General features: G+C 42.2%; 2 protein-coding genes across 2 annotated transcripts; one reads left to right on the top strand and one right to left on the bottom strand.

Annotated features, from left to right (window-relative positions):
* Window positions 1-79: 79 nt before the first annotated feature.
* On the top strand, window positions 80-11,660 carry LOC113126846 (polyhomeotic-like protein 1). Its single transcript, XM_026301036.2, is given in 16 exon segments — window positions 80-236; window positions 239-259; window positions 1,634-1,761; window positions 2,341-2,451; window positions 2,748-2,819; window positions 3,116-3,244; window positions 3,434-3,598; window positions 3,709-3,790; window positions 3,911-4,896; window positions 5,229-5,364; window positions 5,546-5,718; window positions 5,827-5,917; window positions 6,534-6,621; window positions 7,337-7,538; window positions 8,661-8,868; window positions 9,182-11,660. Coding segments are annotated over 16 exon segments (2,901 nt in total). The 3' UTR covers window positions 9,334-11,660.
* Window positions 11,661-11,846: 186 nt separating this feature from the next.
* Window positions 11,847-20,142, bottom strand: styk1a (serine/threonine/tyrosine kinase 1a). Its single transcript, XM_026301055.2, has 10 exons — window positions 19,934-20,142; window positions 17,373-17,428; window positions 16,170-16,349; window positions 15,803-16,036; window positions 15,461-15,642; window positions 14,620-14,697; window positions 14,063-14,271; window positions 13,835-13,875; window positions 13,498-13,594; window positions 11,847-12,560 (listed from the first exon to the last, which is right to left on the bottom strand). The coding sequence occupies exons 2-10, from the start codon at window positions 17,425-17,427 to the stop codon at window positions 12,365-12,367; spliced, it is 1,272 nt and encodes a 423-aa protein (XP_026156840.1). The 5' UTR covers window position 17,428; window positions 19,934-20,142; the 3' UTR covers window positions 11,847-12,364.
* Between the last annotated feature and the right edge of the window lie 566 nt (window positions 20,143-20,708).

The raw sequence follows: 20,708 nt of genomic DNA, 5'->3' as shown, positions 1-20,708 counted from the left end.
GTCATCCCGTCGCGCCGGAAAAGGCCGAGCGGCAGAAAAAGGAGGCGTTTCCCTCCAACAACACATCAGCTGCAAATTTATGCAAAACAGTGAAAGCGCTGCTGCTGCTGCTGCTGCTGCTGTCGCCCTGCAAGGGAAAAGAGACCAGCAACAAGACTCTGCACGTCCAGGAGAAGCTCCAGAGGCAGCCGAGCCCCTCGGAGTCGTTTTCCAGCCGGCGGCCGGTGCAGGAGGAGGCTGAAGACCCGGACCGGTGACGGTAAGGACGGACCGAGAGCCCCGTTTAACGAGCCAGACAACAGCAGCGGCTAGCGGGATGCTAGGAGGGGTAGCCCCCGGTGGATCCGGTGTTAGCTGGACTGGAACATGGAGGATGGCTAGCTCACATTAGCTGTGTGCGTGTGTGGTGGTGGGGGGGGGGGGGGGGGGGGGGGGGGGGGGGGGGGGGGGGGGGGGGGTGGTCTTTTTCAGGTGGTGGAGGCTGCAGCTCAGAGACTGGCCGTGCTGGGACAGGGTGGTGTGAAGAGGAGGAGGAAGAAGAGGAAGAGGAGGAGAGTCTGCAGGGATGAGCATGTTGCCCTGCCAGACTTTGAGCAGAGGATGTTTAAGTGAGACCACAAACGAGCAGCGTGCATGTCTGTAAAAACAAAGCTCAGGCTGAGCTGAGGGGAAGATGCACATCCTGAACAGGTTTTAGCCTCATTTTGTGAAATAAACAGGAAATAGATTTAAAAAAAAAAAAAAAGCCAATCAAAGACAGGAGTGCATCAGTTTCTTTAGGTGACTCAGGTACAGCTTCTCACATTTTTATGCATAATTTGCATTTGTTGCTGGTTGGAGCTGCAGCCTTGCTCAAAGTTTTAAAGCTCTGCTGTGATGCACTGATGTGCAGCTTTTCTTATTTAATAAATCATTTATCAATCGGTTTGGATCAATAGTGTTGTAGGTGCAGTCAAACAGTGTCCACAGAAACACCAGAGACGTTCAAAGCAGGTAAAGTGTTTGTCTCCTGAGGACTGAGGACACGTCTAGTCACAACTCAAATACAAGAGATATGTTTTTTATTCTTATTAAATATCATTTAACTATTAACGTGTCAGACAAGTTTTCAATTTATTTTTGCATCAGCTTTGGTTTGGCTGGATTATTGGGCAAGTTCATTTTTGCAAAAATGCCATTAGCGTATGACATTTAATTCATTAAGACTGATTAGAAACGCTGCAAAGAAATCCAACATGTTATTTGCAGATAAATATTGATTATTATTGCTTTTCACCTTAAGTTGCATCTGTTTCCTCCCGTAAAAAGCTGCATTGGTTAACCTGACATCGAGTGTAACAGTCCCAGTGGTCTTTCCACAGGACTTTCTGCAGGACAACAGGTGTTTGTAAAGCTCTGACTGTGATGTGTTTCCAGAAAATGGTCAGATTTGGAAGAAGTCAGCATCAGTCAGTGTGAAACTATTCGTATGAGTGTGTCCAGGACCGTTTCAGTCAGTGCGAACATCAGCCTCGGTGTATCTCTGTGGGACCAAGTGCTTGGCAGGAACCGAGACTGTGTGTGTGTGTGTGTGTGTGTGTGTGTGTGTGTGTGTGTGTGTGTGTGAGACTGACGGACAGCTCTGTCTTCTCAGCAGCCATGGAGACAGATGGAGAGCAGAACCAGCAGGGGGCCTCGACCAATGGGAGCGCTGCGTCCGGGACCAGTTCCCGACCCTCTCCTATGAATTCCATGTCTCTTTATGAGAGACAGGCGGTGCAGGTAGGTGTGTGAGTGTGTGTTAATGTTTACTCTTTGTGCCCACAAATAAAAATCCAATTGCTGTGAAGTTCCCTGAATTTGCTCACCAACGTGTTAGAAACATGAGAAAAAAGACAGTTTGGATCTGTGTTGAAGTGCTAACACGGCCGGTCTGTGCATCAGTGCAAAGAGGACGAGGCATTTGTTTGTCTTTCTAATTTGATGTATGTGCAGGCTGAACAGACAGAAGGTGACAGTGAGTCATGGAGGTGAAGAAAGACTGAGTGTCGCTGCTTTGATGGAGGCTCTGTGCAATTTTCTCAGGGCTCTGTCAGCCTGCACAGTCATCTGTCTTTGTCACCCTGTGCACTAATCCAGCTGCTCTTGTGATCATCCTATAACTTATTACTGTACAGGCCTGAGCTCATACACATCATGCAGGAGGCTTTAAAAACAGCTTCCCCTCCTCTGTGCTTCCTCTGCCCTGGTTTCAGGACATGCTTTCTCTCTGTCTCTTACTCACGTCCTCCTTTTTCTACTTTCCTGTAACATTTCTCGCTTTAATGCCTTTTCATTTTCCTCGTCTCCTCCTCCCTCCAGGCCCTGCAGGCTCTACAGAGGCAGCCTAATGCAGCTCAGTACTTTCAGCAGCTCATGCTGCAGCAGCAGATCAACAACGCCCAGCTGCAGAACCTGGCCGCTGTGCAGCAGGTAAAGTTATGACATTTAGAATTTCACCATGCAAAAGACTTCATTTATTGATAGATTTACTCTTAAGTCTTATCCTAAGTATAGAAAAATATCTAAATTGGAAAAAGGACTATAGAAGACACTGGAGGAATTGGCTGCGTACAGGAATAAACTCTAAAAAGCTCCACTAAGGTTGTGGAAACCATGGTTGCAGTAGATGCTGTGGTTGATTAGCTGAGCTTGTAAAACCACATGACAGCCTTTGCAAACATCCCATTTTTTGATGAAACCTATTGAACCTAAGACTTTCCTCCCAGGCTACACTGGCTGCCACTCGCCAGTCAAGTCCTTCCAGCAGCAGCTCGTCTCAGACCACCAGCACCACAGCTGTATGTACTGTTTTGTTTTTCTGTGGCTCAACCAAGATTACTGCTCTCTGTTACTGCTTTAGGAGGACGACCTCACTCGGACCTACTGTTTTTATAGACTTCTTTAAGATTTCAGCTTACACCTCTGTCAGCCAGGCCATCGCCTGTAATGTTGCCAGTTCTTTAAAGTTAAACTTGTAAAGAAATAAGTGTAGCTCTGTGTTTAATCTGCACATTCACACATTAGCCAGTGGAGTTATAACATGTTCTCCACGTTCAGCAGCAGAAGCAAATAAATACACGTTATCATTTTTCAGGCCAATGTCACATCTGGAGCAGGGTCCACAACCAGCAGTCGCCCTATGGGTGCCTCTGCAACATCCACGATCAGCCAGTCAGTGCTGCTGAGTGGGACGGCAGGGGGGCAGGGCCAAATGTACCTGAGGGTAAGTATCACCTGATGCATTGAATTCTTTTTTTTTTTTTCCTGCTAAAATATTAGAGGTATTTAACAGATGACAACTCTTACTATTGACTTAATTAATTTACATATGAAATATTGTATATGCAGCTTATACTGGAGACCAGTGACAGCCCAGTATCCCAGTGTTTGATGACAGACCCTTCTCCTGCAGGTAAACCGCTCTCTGAGGGCCCCCATCTCTTCACAGCTGATCTTCATGCCTGGCAGCACAGCAACTGCTGCCATGGCAACCGTCGCCCAGCAGCCACAGGCTCAGCAACAGCAACAAGAAGTGACACCAACTTCCTCTGCGAGCAGCCAATCAGATACTGACCAGGTTTGTGGAAGAACCGTTCAGATCTACATGGATTCCTTGCCTGGCGGTGCTGCAGTGCAGTGGACCCCTGGTTTGAACACAGACTTTCACCTCTCTGTCCCTGTCTGTAGGTGCAGAATCTAGCCATGCGAGGTGTCACCAGTCCCAAAGGTGTGGGTGCTAAGACTGAAACCCCAGAGAGGAGTGACTCAGGTAGAGACCAATGTAAAAGTAAACCCTTTTGTCCACACATGGAACTGTCCACATTGTCACGTTGACGTTAGATCTGCTCTAACAGGCTAACACACTTCTTCTGTGTTGTCTTTTTTCCAGCTACCTACTCCCTGGTCCAGTCCTCCCACCAATCAAACACCCAGTCCCCCAGTAAGCCCAGTCAGCCCCAGCCCCAGCCCCCCCATATCAAAATCCCCACCTACCCACAGCCCACCAACCTCAAAGCCCACCCCTCTTCCTCCTCTGGTGCTTCGTCTTCCTCCTCGTCCTCCACCTCCTCCATCCCTCTCTCCCAGCTCCTGCTTCATGGGCCCCGGACCCTCACCACAGGAACAACAGCTCCCACAACAGCACACACGCTGGTCTTGACATCCAGCGCAGCATCCCAGTCCCACGGGTACCCGGTGGGAACAGCGACCATCAAACCAGCGGTCAACGCTCAGACTCTGGTGGTGCAGCCTCTGCAGAAGGCCTCGCTCGGTGCAGACAAGTCCGGCCACGGTAATGGACCCATCCCCATCCAACCGAAAACTCTGCAGGGGCTCCGTCTACCCCTTCAGCTGCCTTCTAGGAACCCTCCTCCCATCCTTCCTGCTCCCCCACCCACGAGCAGCTCCACGCAGTCTCCCCAGCCGCCACACATCCCAGTGCAGATTGTGGGGGCCAGGCAGAGTACGCTGGGAAATGCCCAGGCTCTGGCTCTGGCAAGGGGCTGCTGCAGCCAGGATGGAGCCACTGTCCTCAGCAGCTCGTCCAGCCTTCTCACCATGGTGGCGTCCATCGCTTCCAGGGAGGGAGGAGTTGTCAGACGAGGGGTTGGGCTGAAGACGCTTCAGTCGCCCCAGGAGGCTCCTCCGTTGGCTCAAGTCTCTCAGGTGCATCCACAGGCCAATCAGAGCTCTGGGCAGAGCCAGAATGGACCCCTGGCTTCAAGCCCCGTCACCTCTCAGTCCCCCACCGTTTCCTCTGCTCCATCCTCGCTGTCTCGCTCCTCCCTCTCCCTCCCGCTGGCGACCGAAGAGCAGAGAGTCACGTCAGCTGGTGTCGCCACCAATGGAGACTCGTCGGGAAGTCAAACACCACAGGTTGGATTTAGTCTTTTAATCAAAACGTACATAAGCATTAGCTCAAATTATTAAATTATTTGATTTTTGTTGTCAACTTGTAACTTGCATTTTTAATATATATAAACATTTTAAGGCTCCAGCTATAGTGTCATTGTTGGATGACACTGATGGAGGTGTAGTTCTTTAGTGAACATCTAGGTTTAGATGTTGATGCTGACATGGACTAAACTAATTCCTTTGTATATAGACACAAACCATATCCCATGTCCGAAGCCCTGATGCTGCAGCAGCACTTTAAATACCTATGGATCTTCTCTTGCTACATTTGATCTTTTAAATTGATTTTATAGGGAAAGCAGATGGCTGGTTCTCTAAAGAGGAAATCAGACTCTGATTCAGCCAATGATGAAGATGGTCCCTCCCCTCCACGAATCCAGCCTATCAGAGAACTTGTCTCTGCACTCCCAACCAATCCCACTGAAGCAGGTAACACCAACCACCAAGGATATCTGTGAATCTTCTTAGTTTGTGAATGTTTAGGTACACATTCACATAATTTGCCCTCTGCGTGGTTACTGTTGTGCTTCTTAATAGTTTTATTTAGCTGTCCACGAGATAAGACCGATATGACACATCTCTCTGTTCTCCTCCCTGTTGCTTTGACCAGGTCCTGGTGCTCCTCCTCCAGCGTCCCCCTCTCCCTCTCCAGCTCTGTCGGTGTCCCGTGGGGGCTGCGTTCAGGGTGAGAGAGCTCCTCCCCCTCAAGCCGTGGTGAAACCACACGTCCTGACGCATCTCATCGAGGGCTTTGTCATCCAAGAAGGGGCAGAACCTTTCCCTGTGAGTACATAGGACTTGTAGTTTCATATAGTCTGCTCCTACAGGAACCATATACGGGTTATGGTGCTGATCTACTGGTCACTGAGCTTTAGTTTCTCTGATTGACAGGTTTGTGGTCCCGTAAAGGACTCGACCGGTGAGGATTTAACCAATGACAGTCCGGACACTAACCAATCAGAGACTGTTACACCAGCAACAGGTAACAGCCAAACTGTCTCCCAGACGTGTTTGAGAGTTGAAAATAGCAGTTTGCTCGTCATATTTCTGCCTCGCTGTGAAAACGAGTTCTGAACTGAACTGAAATCAACATCACCTGAGAAAGGGACATGTTATTGCAAAGGCATGAACCATAGAGTCCAAAACTATACAGTCCTTAAAGATACAGCGAACTTCACTTTTTAGCATCTTATAGCAAATATTTAAAAAAAAAAAGCTTATAATTTAAAGGGTAAGGACATAAATTTTAGGTGTTAATTTGCACTTCCAGCTATAACAGTGCAAATGAACATGAATGGAAAGGGTGCTGGATTTTACATGACCCTGTTTTGACCTTTGTTTGTCTAAACTGGGCCACAGGAACGTTCAGAGGCTTTAATTTGGGTATTTCTCACCGCTGACTGTAGCTGTGAGGGAGCATATCAGTCTGTTTTTTCCTAGTGTGGTGTCAGGGCGTAGAATAAAACCATAAAAGCTGAGTGCATGTACAATTTGCTGTATTTGAGTTTTCTAATATAACATCAACGCCAATTGCAGAGATGATCTGTTTATCGTCTGTCCTCTGCCTCTGTTCTCTTTCTAAACCTCCTCCTCCTCAGTGCTGAAGTGTGAGTACTGTAAAAACTTTGCTCCTGCCAGCCAGTTCAGAGGCACCAAAAGATTCTGCTCCATGTCATGTGCCAAGAGGTACTACAACATGCATGAGATATAAAATATACAGTGGAAGCCACCAGAGAAATCACTGTACTGCTGCTGTAGAGACGCCGGATTGTTTTTAAAACACGTCTGGTAGCAGACAATTACCTAAATGTTTAGCGTTCAGTTGTAGTTTTATATATTTGACCTTCCAACATTGTGGTCTGTTGTTTCCAAATTTTCCCTTCATCACCAATTACTTAATTCTGCTTCAGAATATAAAGCAGATTTATTCTGCTGTGTGTGGTTTTCTTTTTTTATGTGAATTCTCAGGCGGCTGCAGCTGTAGATTTCACAGCATGTGTGTTTTCTCTCCTCATTTTTTGATGTCTGATTACTGTGATAGCAAACACTTCATCCACTTTTCTAGACAAAAGCAGTTCATGCACTTTAAATATAAGTGCAGTGTGGTTAGTTTTGTAGATGTCGTCTTCAGGATTTGCTCCGTATTAAAATGTACATTGTATTTATTATCTTTCATTATATGAACAATGCTTTGTCTGCATTGTTTGAAACACTTTGCTCTCAGCATATGATTTGATGTTTTCTGCTTTTGCTTTGCATTTGTCCCTTTGCCTACTACGTGTGTATAGATCATACACTGTGTATGGTGCAAAGAGATAAAAACTGTATGTGTTGCTGGTCTTGGCTTCAGTACCGTATATGTCACTCTTTGTCTACGATACAGTATGTATTGGTTCCCCAGGTACAACGTCAGCTTCAGGCAGCACTTCTGCGTGCGGCAGAGTCAAGGTCAAGGTCAGGATCACGCTCCAGCTCCGGACCCGGGCCGAGGTCACCTCTCTAACTCAGACGAGGAGGGAGGCATCGCCAGGCGGAGGGTTCCCCGCAGGACCAGCTCAGAAATAGCCAGTGCCAAGATAGCAGGGAGACCCATACCTGTCAAGGTGAGACAGAGCAGCACAATTCCTCTGTGGAGCTGAAGAGATGACCGAAAACTATTTAATTGCATCAAATATTTAACTGAGGAGGAAACTATAACTGTACTTGTTTTAGAGTTTTACAGAGACAGAAATAAATGGTGGAAATTAGAGGTCCTTTAGAAACATTGAAATACTACTTTTGTAAAAGCTGTTAATTATCTACAAATAGTCTGAGGTGTGGACAGTGAGAACTGTGCAGTGATCAGAGATAAACATGTTTTTTAGTCGTTGGAGGGGGAAGATTGTGCAGATGTTTCCCATAAAGAGTTTGTATTTTGGCCACAGGTTTCAAATATCTAGTCTGAGGTCCAGCACTGCTTTGGGTGATGAGGTGACGTGTTTCAGTTCATCCCAAAGTAGCTGGATGGGGATGTGCTGGTCAGCAAACTTCCACACCGAGCTGGGAAAACCGTTTTTTAAGAACCTGACAATTGTCATGTTGAAAGAGGAAAAGGCTCAGTCAGTCATAGGTACAGGTATATAGGTATAGGTACTGCTCTTCAGTTGTGTACAGTCTGTGTGACCTCTAGTGGCTGCACAGAATCATTGCAGGCTTTACAAGAAGGCACAAAATCATCAGGAGTGTACTTTCCCCTCTGAACCACATTTTATTACCACTCAGGAACATCACTCGTACTGTCTGTCTTTCACACTTGAATGCTTGTGTACAATGCAGGTAGCGCTTGTCCCACACGTCCCCCAGTCAAATCAACAGATGTGGATACCTGGGTATGTTTGTACTTTTACGGTCCCACGCAGAGTGTTGGGATTCACTCTCTTACTTTCTATGTAATGAAAATGCTGCCTCTGTTCTGGGCTCACTGCTGCTGGCAGTATGCAGACCGATGATCTGCTGATCAGTGAGCCTGCTACACTGCTGGACTGTTTTGTGGCCTTAAGTAAGCTGCATGTAGTCACACACAAACTCTGAGGCAGTGAAACCTCAGGCTTCTGCTAAAGGAGGAGTGTCCCTCAAAAACAAGATGATTCATCTCAAGTGGTTTGTCCTCTTAATAAATAAATGTCTTCCAAAGGAGGAGTCTCCCATGCTTTGCTCACAGGTTCCTCTGCCTCTTGTCCCCACAGTGCCATTCAGAGTCCAGCCATTCAGACGAGGAATCCAGCGTAGAGGACGATGAAGAGGACCCCATGTCCCTTTCACCCGCCTCCTCAGCTTCTTGTCACCAGCTGCCGCCTCCGCTCCCAACGGAGAACTCTGCACCCAGCTGCCTCCCTGCTAGCCCTGCCCAGTGGAGTGTGGAGGAAGTGTCACAGTTTATTTCTTCGCTGCAAGGTACAGAGAGCCTAAAATACTGATGCCGATTGCATGTTTCTACTTTTTTGTCCAATAGAGAAATGTTAGAAAGAAAACCATTGATGTGATGTAAAGGGAAACTCAATCAACAGATAATCGGTAATGAAAATTAACATTAGGTGCAGCATTTTTTTTGTGCATTCTCTGAATTTCCTTGTTTCTGTATCTTTCCAATATTTTCATTTTTAACCACTGACTTCCTTGTCCTGTTCATCCTTCTGTTTTTTTCTCTTTTGTCCTTGTTCCCTGTTTTTCTTTCTCCCTTTATTCCTCCTCTTTCTTTTTCTCACAGGCTGTGAGGAGCTCGCCTCCCAGTTCCTGTCGCAGGAGATTGATGGACAGGCCCTGCTGCTGCTGAAGGAGGAGCATCTCATGTCCACCATGAACATCAAGCTAGGTCCCGCCCTCAAGATCTGTGCTCACATTAACAATCTGAGAGACTGATGTCAGTGTTTTTATAAACCCACTATTTTCAAAGTCAAGCCCTGGGCATTTCCCCCAAACTCCTGTTCTGCATCCGGTTCAGATATGGAACTGGCTCCAGCAGAGTCTAGAGTCCTGCCGGTGAATGTATGAGGTGCAGAACTTTTTCTAAACAAAGCCAAGTTTCTTAAGGCCAAACTGGGGCTGCAGCACTAGAATCTGTTGTTGGTGTGTCCAACACATTTACAAAGAAATACAGTTAATTTCTTTCAGATATGTTCTGTGTGTGCTGTGCAAAAATACTGCAGATTTCCAGCTGCAAGCTGAACGTCTGTGATGTTTGTCCCCAAAAATTGATTTCTGCACAAAATCACTTGCAAGTGTTGACCAAGTGATTTCATTCAGCCTTTAAAGATGCACAATTTCAGATTTATGTCTATGTTGAAACATGCATAAAAGAAGGTTCTGAATGTATTAGGAATGCAGAAACAACTTGTGTTGTGTAATGAGCAGACAAAGATGAGGTTTCAACGTTACGCGCACAGGATTCCCACATTTTACAAGATATGTACAAGTAGGGCTGCTCTGTTGTGGTTTCTTTTCACAGACTTTGATCCAGGCTGTGCTAATCTTATCTTGGTTCAAGAGATAAGAACCGCATACGGAAGAACATGCAACCATTTCACTTGTTTTATCATATTGCAAAGGGAAAGTATTTTAAATGACTTTTCCTTTGTTTTGTTTTTTTGGTTCAAAATAAATTTGCAGTTTTTATCATTGAGAGTCCATTGATGGTTCTCCCCTAGATTAGCACAGATGTCTTTTTCTGAAAAGTGGTTATAGCAAGTTTAAACCACAGTCAACATAGAGGTTAGTATAGAAATGCAATAAGGAAAAGCAGGTAGGATATAATTTATTTTCAAAAAGTATTTTTAAGGACAGCACTCAGATGATTTAGATCTTAAATTTGTGTATATAATAAACATTAGTACTATCAGCCACATAATCATTTTGTAAGCATCACCATTTGTAAACGGTGGCACTTTTATTCTGGAAGCAGCCTGTTCTATAACGTACAGGGTACAGTGAGCGTACAGGGTACTGGCTGCAGAAATGCCAGGCCAGAGTCCAAATGAAGCCCAAGTCCCTCACGGGTCAGAGAGCGTTTTATATTTCACAGGCCAGAAATACAGCAAAAACACTGTTCCTCAAATCTTTATCCTGTTTTTTCACACAGAGCACATCATTGGTAAACAAAACACTACTGCAAAAATGCTTTTCTAAAACTGCTTACGTTTAGAGTTTTTCCAGATAACGTTTTGAGGAGATCCAGCTTTGAGATCCAGAGAACCTACTGTGACTCTACTCTGAGAAAGGACTTTAATCTGTGAATCTGTATCTTGTTCTATCATCCAATTTTGACATTGTCACTTTTTTCAGTGGTGCAACCAGCTGCTCCTGATCTGTACAACAATGTGTGTATGAGTGAAGGGTAACGTCATGGGCTTGATTTTGTGTATTGACGTTTAAAAGAAATGCTGAAACAGATGACGAATGATAGTAAGTGGCAACTGTGACGATAAGCTTTTAATTTGAAGTGTCTTTAAGTTTCATTCGAGAACAAAAGCAGGAAGTCCATTAAGAAGAATAGGCTGGTAGCCACACATGGACCTACATTTCTGATGGATGAAAAAAAAAAAATCATACCTGAATGAATGTGTGCTTGAATGAGAAGCCCTTAAGCTATACTGTAATTAGTGTAAAAATTGCTTTTATATTTAAATGCACATTTGTTTGCTGGACAGCCTTGTTTAAGCTTTTTACTGTAGGAGTTTTCTCATGTTATCTCTCTGTGAACCTTGTGGCCTTTTTCACTAGTTTCTACAATAGGTTTAGAAGACGATTGTCTGTTTTTTAACGGCTTTTCATATCATTCCTTGTTTTATATTAGTGCTTACTTTTTTACAATTGTAATTTCAAGCAATGACATTTCTTGCCTTTTCCCAAAAAGAGTGACTGAATAGTAGCTACCTTGATCAAGGAAACTTGCTGTCTTCCTCATAGCTTTGTCACATAGCGTGTACCTACCAACAGTATTTACCTGTCTAGCTAGCTATCTTTGGCTTAATTGTTAGTGACTGTGGCTATTACAGTATTTTCTTTCAAAAAGGATATAATCTTTGATCGCTGTGTGTTTATATGTCACAGTCACCCCAGGATTTTGGAGACCTAAATCAGCAGCATATTATGAAGACCAAAAAAAACAAACAAAAAACACTTTTACTGCATTACAAGTGATGTGAGCCACAATTTCTCACTGAAACCAATGCAGTTCTGTAGTGGTTGACATTTGTTAATAAGCAGACCATTGCAACTTTAAGATAATTATAATTTTCCCAAAAAGTAGCACTTTTCTGACAAAATAACAGGTTCTGTAAAAGGTCGTTTTCTACGAAGAAGCTACATCCGAGTCAAAGTGTGTTTGCTTGCAATAATCAGAAACTGCAAAATCTTGGAGGGACTGGGTTTGACAAGACGAGGTTAACAATACTATGATGCAAATAAATGATGAAGGATCTGTTTTAAAACCGTGACGCCTGTGTTTTCATTTTTAGAAAAGGGGGATTAACAAATAGAAGGATGATTGCTTTTATTTCTTATTTGCATCACAGACTGAATTAATATACAAGCTTAACTGTTATGTTAAAAAAGAGCATTACAGGTTTGTAGCTCATGTGTTTTCTTAAAATTGACAAGTTGCTAATCTTGCTAGCCACAAGACTTTTAATAGCAACTGGGCAAAGTGGTAAATTATATTTACCATCTTTTTGTTCACATTTAGAAAGTGCAGAAACATGCATTATTTTCATTATCAGTGTTTTTTGATAACCATAGTTATAGTTTGCAGACCAATACATTTACAATCCCTATATACATATAAAGTGAATATTTTAGTACCTTAAAAAAATAAATGGTTCATTTTCTGGTAAAGAACATTCTTCATTTTTAGCAGGGCGCTTCATACCCACTGACGGATGGCACTCTCAGCCAATCATAACACAGCAAAGTTGGAGCCTTCTCCATATCCCGCCTCTCTCATGTATTTCTCGATGTCTATTGGTTCCGACACTCTGAGAACTGTCCTCCCATTGGCTGATTTTTCTCCCGCCTGAAGTTTTGTAATCAGTTCCGCCACGGAGAGACGTTGTTGTGGGTTCCAGTGGCAGCAGGACTTGATGATGGAGAACCTGCAGAGGAAGGTAAAACACGCTTATTTATTGTCCTCACCTAGTTTACAAACATCAACAGGTCGTAAAAACGTTTTTCTAATCTGGTGTCCTTTGGGAGCGATGTCATTCGTTGGTCGGAAGTAGCGGTTAGTTATGCTAACCTTAACCGAGCTAACGACCCAGAAGTTAGCGTTAGCTTCCGAGTCGAGGGTTAAGGGGAAAAACTAAGATTAAATGTGGACTAAATTAAGATAAATGTCCTTAAAAACGCAGCTTCAGACTTGAGAAATTTTATATTGTTGGCAAAAACACAACAACGGGCGATTTTACAGCTTTTCTTACCAAATAAGACTAGCTAGCTAGTTAGCTAACGTTAACATTATAAACCGCCCTAACGTTACACCTAGCTTAGCCGTGTCGTAGTCCGGACTAACGTTAGCTAGGTAAACATTAAGATAACATTTGGGAATGGATTAATTCACACAGTATTAATTTAAAAATTCATATCATTGGGGTGTATTATACAAGCTACTTCTGGGAAGTAGCTTGGGAATGTTAGCCTACTGAAAACATTATTTAGCGAAGAAAGCTAGGCCATGTTGTCCTTATTTAGGTTCTTACAGTCAGTATGATCATGAAACAAGTAGTAAATGGCTTTATTTGATATTAAAACTCTGTAAAAACCCTGAAATAATAGAACAATTAAATTGGAAGTACTGGGGATTTTGGCTTTTGGGAGAACAGTTTTTGATGGTGATATTTGTGAAACAGACTACTGTGCTCTAAACATTACTTTGTGTTAATGTTTATAAAAATTAGCTTTAATTGCCAGAAAGTTCTTTCAAGAGTAGTGTTACTCACTGGAGGAATCCAAACCCGTTTCCCTAACAGTACAACCTTGTAACTGAACCCTCAATAGGCTCTGGTACTTCCAAAGTCCTGCTGTTGATCTTACCCTGTGTTGGAGCAGGTGGCTGGTCGTTTGAGATGCTTTCCTCTTTGGAGATACTGCAGAAGTTCATTCGCCATGATTTGAGCAAATGGTGGGTCACCTGCATACATGGATGGCAGTGTTATGTTATAATACATGTGATATCCTTTTATTTAATATGCAATAAAGGTACTTAAAGGTCCTGTACTGATATAATCCCTAAGTCACACAGGTTTAGCACGAAATGGTTTCAACAAAATGTAGTTAAATAGTATATTTGACTTTAATTGCAGTCCAATTCTGTGATTTATTTAATAAACCACTTAGTTTGGAGATGTCTTAACTATGGGGGGGAACTTACCCAATGTGACCATTTCATAAAGTAGAATGCCAAAGGACCATCTGTTTTTTAAAAAAAAAAAAAAAAAAAAAACGGTCAGAGAAGAGCGTCATGTCAGGGTTAGTTCAGTCTAATATTAAACTAAACATGTGCCAATTCAGCATAGAAGTGTGCAAGTTGTCCTCAACCTTAATTTAACTGGGAGACTGGTTGAGATTTGATATGCGTGTAGAGGGCTTGGACACTCACACATCACTGCTCTGACTGATTTCTCTCCTAACCAGCACTTCAGGTGCCTGCCACTTCTTTAACTCCATGTCCTCTACTCCTCGCACTGAACTGGTTTTCCTGCGGTAGGCTGGCCCCAATCCCCACAGCTTCGCTGTCAGATCTTCGCCAACCAGGACATTGCGAGCTCCCAAGTTGCCATGGATGCACCTCTGACTGTGCAGGTAATCCTACAAGATGCACAGATAAAGTTATTACATGTAGGACCCGAAAGATTAGACTTTTTTTCCCAACTAAACAAAAGATGAACATATGACTAATAAGTGTTTTCATCTGAAGACGAAGACTAAGCTGCCAAAGGATGTGAGAGGAAAAGAATTGTAAGTATGAGCTTATGAAAGAAATTAGGTTCTGCAGATTTAAGTTTGGCAAATATGTTTCATAGTTTTGCAAATTGCAGAAAAATGCAAAGTCTTTAGCAAATTGTCATGTACGCCATCAAATGACAACAAAGCAAACAGAATGAACCAAAGGCAATATATTACACACAAAGACAGACACACAACATTTTCACCGACCAGGGCAGAGGCCACTTGTGTTGCCATAGTGAAGAGCCTCTTCTCTGTCATGTCGCATGAAGATGAATTGGAGTTATCCTTCAGTGAGAAGACAGGGAGAAAAAGGGAGCATTTTCAATTGTTCTTTTAGTGAAAGTATAGCATTTTGAGTTGGAGTACCAGACCTGTCTTTATTTTAAGTGGTATACCACGCATACCCATCCTCAGACTTTGTGTATCAGGATTGTATACCTGTTGCTTTTAATAAAAGTAGGGAAACATGCTGTACTTATCACTGTCAAGTAATAATGGATTTTACTGTAGTAGTAGGATATATTGTCCTGCGCTGCCTCATATAGGCAAAAAATAACTTAATACTTCAACTACATTATATTTAAAAGTCCACAGCATGGCTGGGGTTTCTCAATACCTAAGTAATTATCCTGCCAACAATATATATTATTCATTTATTCATTTTTGATAGGACAAGAAGAATATTTGATGCTTTCCTCTTTAAAGGTTTTACATTACTTTAAGGCTGTGTTCTTAACAGACTTAATGTCTTAACATGTCTTGGTTTCTTTTTCCCTGAAATGTTGCTCAACCGTATATATAGCATGGTTGGATGTTCATTAATATATGATTCCTCTCTATGGTTTCCCATTACTTATATATGCTGTACTTGCACTATCAGTTTTCAGTTACAAGTATGCAAACAGCAGATGGAATTACTAAAATGCCTTAAATATGGTTTTCTGAAATGAGCATGTACCCCACACTGTAGAATATTCAGCATGGTTGAATGTGTTTCTTAAAATCTGAATGATCAGTCTTTGTCTTGGTCAGGAATATAATACTGTACCTGCCTACATCTCCACAGGAACTGTAACAGGTCTCTGTGTCGGAGCTCTTCCCCCACGATCGTCAGTGGCGACTGCACTGAAACCACACCCAGCAGTGCAGGTAGGAAGGGGTGCGGCCCCAGTCCAGACATGAAGGAAGCAAAACCTAAAAATTGCTCCTTCTCATTGTCGTCTGCCCTTTCTGGATAAGAGTATAAATAACAGAATAAGAATTTTTTGCATGTTTATCTAACCAGGAAAATGTCTCGGATAATGACGACAAATCAAAACATTTCTCTCAGCTCTGCAGTAAACAGTTGGAGCTCTGTGTCTGAGATTTGGTTTGGTAGAACTCAGTTTACCTTTTAGCACCCTTAGGATGACATCTTTGTTGTTCATACGAGCTCTGTAGAGGCTGACTGAATGATTAAACCTCCTGAAGATGGATGGTGGTAGGGCAGTGACCTGGCTGAAGGCGTCATGATTCCTCTCTGTGGACCTCTGTGGTACTGCAGACTGAGTTGTCTTGGCATTCTGCTGAACTTGAACTGACATTGGCAGCTCTTCATGTTCCAGGGGGTTTATACCTGGGGGTGCTAATTAGGAAAAAAAAACACACGCACACAAAAGAGTGTAGTGATAAATCTGTAGGTGTATTTCTGTAGATAAATAGTTACAATGAAAATTAAATAGGATGAGAAACGGATACAGAATTATGCGTTTGCTTACCATCAATGCCCTGTCTGTATGGTCTGTAGCTCGGCCTCACCCTGCTGTGTTTGTGTTTTACACGCGTTCCCTTCCGCTCATGACAATACTTCAATGAAAACAGGGCCACTAATGTGATTACTGTGGCCACAAGGAGCAATGTAGGGACAATAATCACAGCCAGGTCATGCTTCTTTATTACTGAGGAAAAGGAAAAATGCATGAGTGAATCACATACTAAGTTGCAGTCGTTTAACACTGCTGTAAGCAAATGCAGGAATTTATCATAATTGCTTGTCATTGTGATGCTATTGCCCTGCTGCATTGTTGCTGCATTGTCGACATACCACAGTGGGACTTGAATTAGGCAGCAAGACTGGTGCTTCAGTGACTCATACTGAGAGCTAGAGGTCTAGACATGTCTTATTGGATTGCATGCATTTCCTGTTGACCTGTTTTTGATAAGCGGAATCACACAAAGGTTTTTACCATCTTGCAATATTTAATGTCCACGCTAGAACGGGAATTATCTTGATAGATTTGTATTTCTGGATCTTATTTCCTTCGTCATTGCACTCCATATCAGCCATTCACTGACAGCCCTTTAAATATCCTATTTTGTGTAGACCAACATAACCTTATGTAATTTAACTACAGTACCACTGTGATAGACACCACTAAATCTTTCATCATACACACCTCCTGTTGTTGAAATCCTAAGCTGTTAGACGTAACTAGGACTATATAAATATCCTGGACTGGTTTTAGCACATTCTTAGGTGTGGTGATGGGTTACTTAGCGCTTTTCTTATAGGTTTAAATTTGACCTTTTAACGGTAAACAAAATACTAGTGAAGTGTTGAAAGGCTTAACTGTAATCACAGAGAGATTCCTGGCACTAACAGTGAATCTGTGCTTCCTATTATAGCTGAATGAAATAGAATGGAATTAAAGGATTAACAAGGTGGGGCAGATGAAAACATCTGAGTGGATATATGCTAGGTGAAGCAACAGAGACAATAAAAAGAGTAAGATTATTGTATGCAGTCTAGGTGGAAAAATACCAAACACTAACATTTTCAGGTTTGCGTAGAAAGCACAGGACATTTGCAGAAATGGGGGGATAAAAGGTCAAAGACGTTAGAGGAGACAGTTTGAGGGCAAAGGAAAGGATAGGAGATGATGTGGTGTGGGAGACAAGAAGAGTGCCAGTTCTGTCCTTACTACAAAGGTTGTCATTGGGTGCACACAGATTTTCGGCACTGTTGTTGGATGACATGCTAGAAAGGAAGAACAGAACACAGATCAATATTACTATCAGCTGGAGGAAGCGATCAACATTACCTCTGCTCAGCAGCCACCCCTAATAACTTTGTAGTAGTTGGTGCAAAGTTTAACTAGCTAGCAGTGGCGGTCAGTAAACATCGGGGCACACACCCAGCAAGAAGCTGAATTTTAGTGAACAGCCTTTAGAAAATAATGTAAATATTTGCTGTGGCCCTCTTTTATCTACACTTACATTGCTAACATTAAATGTGACCTCCTTATCTGAAACACATAGCAAATATAAAAAGGAGTGCTCGATGACTTGCTTTCTGCCCGTATTATCAGTTACACATAACACTGAAGAGCAGAGATCAGCATTACCATCACTCAGCAGTGACCTAAAGACCATGAAGGCTTGAAAGGATAAGCTGGTATTCAGCAGCCCATTAAACTTCTCAAATCACACAGACACTATACCAGACATCTTTTATCATTACATTTCCCCAGAACTGTTAAGTTATTTATGTCAAAGGTCTCACATTAATAGTTTTTTGTACTGTGTAGTGATTTTTGTTAAATGACTCCCCTCAATATACAAGTAGTAGCCGATTGGCTTGTAGTTGGATTTGAGAGATTGTTTGTTCTAATTGTGAACCTCAGAAAGTCTAGGATCTTCATTGCTTTCCTCACTTTCCACACTTAGGTACCTACCAAGACAACTATGTGGTACTAAGCGGTAACCATACACATACCCGGTGAACATCCTTTAGCTTCTTTTGCCATGCAGCAATAATGTAAATCTTCCCCGTGTTATCCTTGAAGTAGCAGTTTTTAAAGTGTAATTTGACTAACAAATAACAGTATCAATCAGTCGGTTTCACAGTATCAGAGAGATCAAGTGGCTGTAAAGCAACTCAGTGGCAGAGCACAATAACACTAAGGGAAGTGGACTGTATTAGAATATAAGAAAACATGAGGTTGCTGGGGAAGTATGTGTGTACTGAACAGGAGGGTTTCTGTCTGTGCAAATAGCTAATGAGCACATGTGATCCAGTATAGTTGAACTTGCTCCTCTGGTCTTTTCAAACAAGCTTAGTTTGCACAGTTAGATCACACATTCAAATCAGGAGTTTCAAAGGAAAAATGCCCGTTTGAGATTGAGACATGCTGCTACTTCTGGGATGCCACAGACAGACCTGTCTCCTGCTGTCCTGACAAATCCAATTTGTTTAACAAATGCTGCATTGATGTCCCTGTTCCACGGTTCAGTGAAAGCACTGCTGTTCAGATCTGTATCAGGCCAGCTATACTGCACTACAATACAGGTTAAAATATGATTGATTTCTGCAGATTGTCTCACTCAAATGAAGGGTTAGTTTCTATTGAAATCATTTTAAAGACCCTTCCAGCATGTACCAACCACTCACTTGTCCAAAGTAGAAGTGGTTACAGGTGATGGGGGGATGGATGAAATGTTTTGTGTCAGTGAAGTAAAATGTCATTTATTTTATGCATTTTTATTAATTTTAGTCGAGTTTTTTGAGAATTTGCCTTTGTTTATGAGAAGCTTGTCGGTCCAATGATGCCTAGGAAACTGTTCTAGTGCCTACCATGGCCCTTTCTGTCATCTGAAAGACATTTTCAGTTCCCACACTTAAACGCATACAATTCATACCACAGGCCTTTGTGATGTAATGAAGCAAAAACACTTGAGGCCAAATGTACAGAACATAACTTCAATCTGCTCGGTACGTCTTTGTTCATCTAGTCATAGTTTCAGTCTGTTTAATCCGTATCTGTGTTATTTTATCTGTAGATGATGCCTTATCTGTAACCCAACTATGTATATTTTAAACAGTGTCTGTTCTGTAAAGTTTTTTTTTTGTATTATTTTCTATATTTGAAACGTGTTTGTTTCATTTTTTATTTCATTTTATTATTATATTCTAGTTTTATTTTCACTTAATCTATTTTACCCCATTTTGCTATAGCTTATATGGTGTGGTATGGAGCATGGGAACAAAGAAAATTCCCGAAAGGGATTAATAAAGTAGATCTGATAATGATTCTGGTACAAGGAGTGCTTGTGACAATATGTAAATGTGGTAAAAATGCAGTGTCATTGTCACCTTTTACCCTGTGACACAAACATGTACACACACATTTCATAGTTGCACTGGTATAGAAAAAGGATTTCTGAATAAAAATCTCTACACGTAAGATAGAACTGATGCCACTAAACCAGTTTGTCTGCATTGTTCTTTCACATTCACACTATAATAACATACACCCACATGGTAACATATATTCAAATCTTGCTGTTAAAGACACACTGACATATGAATGCACAGATAAAAAAACGTGTCAAAAGAGCGTTGCTTTAGTGTAATGTGCTCATATCATGTAGGATCATGCCAATTATTAAACATGCGCCCACAATATAATACTACAGTGCCCCAAATGTAAACATATTGCTATAGAAAATGAAGTCACATGTTTACAGCATTTTTCCATCTTACCTGGCTGACTGACTGTGACTTCTGAGGTGTCAAAACTGGGTTTCATGTATCCTGAATGTGTAGTTTGCTGTTTGCCCTGTGAGCCTCACTGTAAGACAAATTCAAATCCACCATCTCAGTTTCCATGTTCCATGTTTTCATGGTCCCTCTGCAGCATATTGTGATATCCACAGGCAGTTTCTGGTGAAGACACTGGTGATGTTAGAATCTTTCTGTTTTGCTGTTACTGGCACGGTGTGTTTTTCACTTGTTATCTTACCTACCTCTCTCTTGTGTGGCCACACCCTCTCCTCCAGCATGTCATTCTTGTCACCTGTATTACCTGCACGCACACAGTTTTGCTATGTGCATGTATACATATGTAAATGCCTAAAGAGCTGGCTGTGTTTGTCAACTTGACAGACTTGGGGTTACCAGGTAGAGGGTCAACTAGACTGTTACTGACTACTTTTACTACTTTTCACTCAGACTATCTGATTTTTTTCTGTGGGATTAGTGAAGTTTATATCAACTAATCTCTCATCTCATTTTGATGTGTTTAAATATTCCAGGTGTAATATCAAAACCAAACAACATCTGTCCAAACAGATCAGTGCATGGGAATTGATAATATGGAATAGGTTAAAACGACTCAGGGATTGTAGTATCTGTGTTTAAGATATTAAAAGACAGACTCCAATGTACTTTTCAGTTTCATTTAAACCAAAGGACATGAGTGACACTAGTGTGTACTGTTTGTGAGTGATAGTACTGGCATTGAATAAACCTGACCCAC

The sequence above is a fragment of the Mastacembelus armatus genome, chromosome 11 (assembly GCF_900324485.2).
Source record: "Mastacembelus armatus chromosome 11, fMasArm1.2, whole genome shotgun sequence".
Lineage (NCBI taxonomy): Eukaryota > Metazoa > Chordata > Actinopteri > Synbranchiformes > Mastacembelidae > Mastacembelus > Mastacembelus armatus.
Note: the sequence above shows the minus strand (reverse complement) of the source record. Positions and strands in the feature narration are given on the sequence as shown.

Coding starts and splice junctions, on each gene's coding strand:
- styk1a (XM_026301055.2), bottom strand. CDS start 17,427: ATGTCATCCAACAACAGTGCCGAAAATCTGTGTGCACCCAATGACAAC. Junction 14,272..14,619: donor CACAAGTGGCCTCTGCCCTG/GTCGGTGAAAAT, acceptor TGCATCTTGTAG/GATTACCTGCACAGTCAGAG. Junction 12,561..13,497: donor GCCACCTGCTCCAACACAGG/GTAAGATCAACA, acceptor CTTCCTCTGCAG/GTTCTCCATCATCAAGTCCT.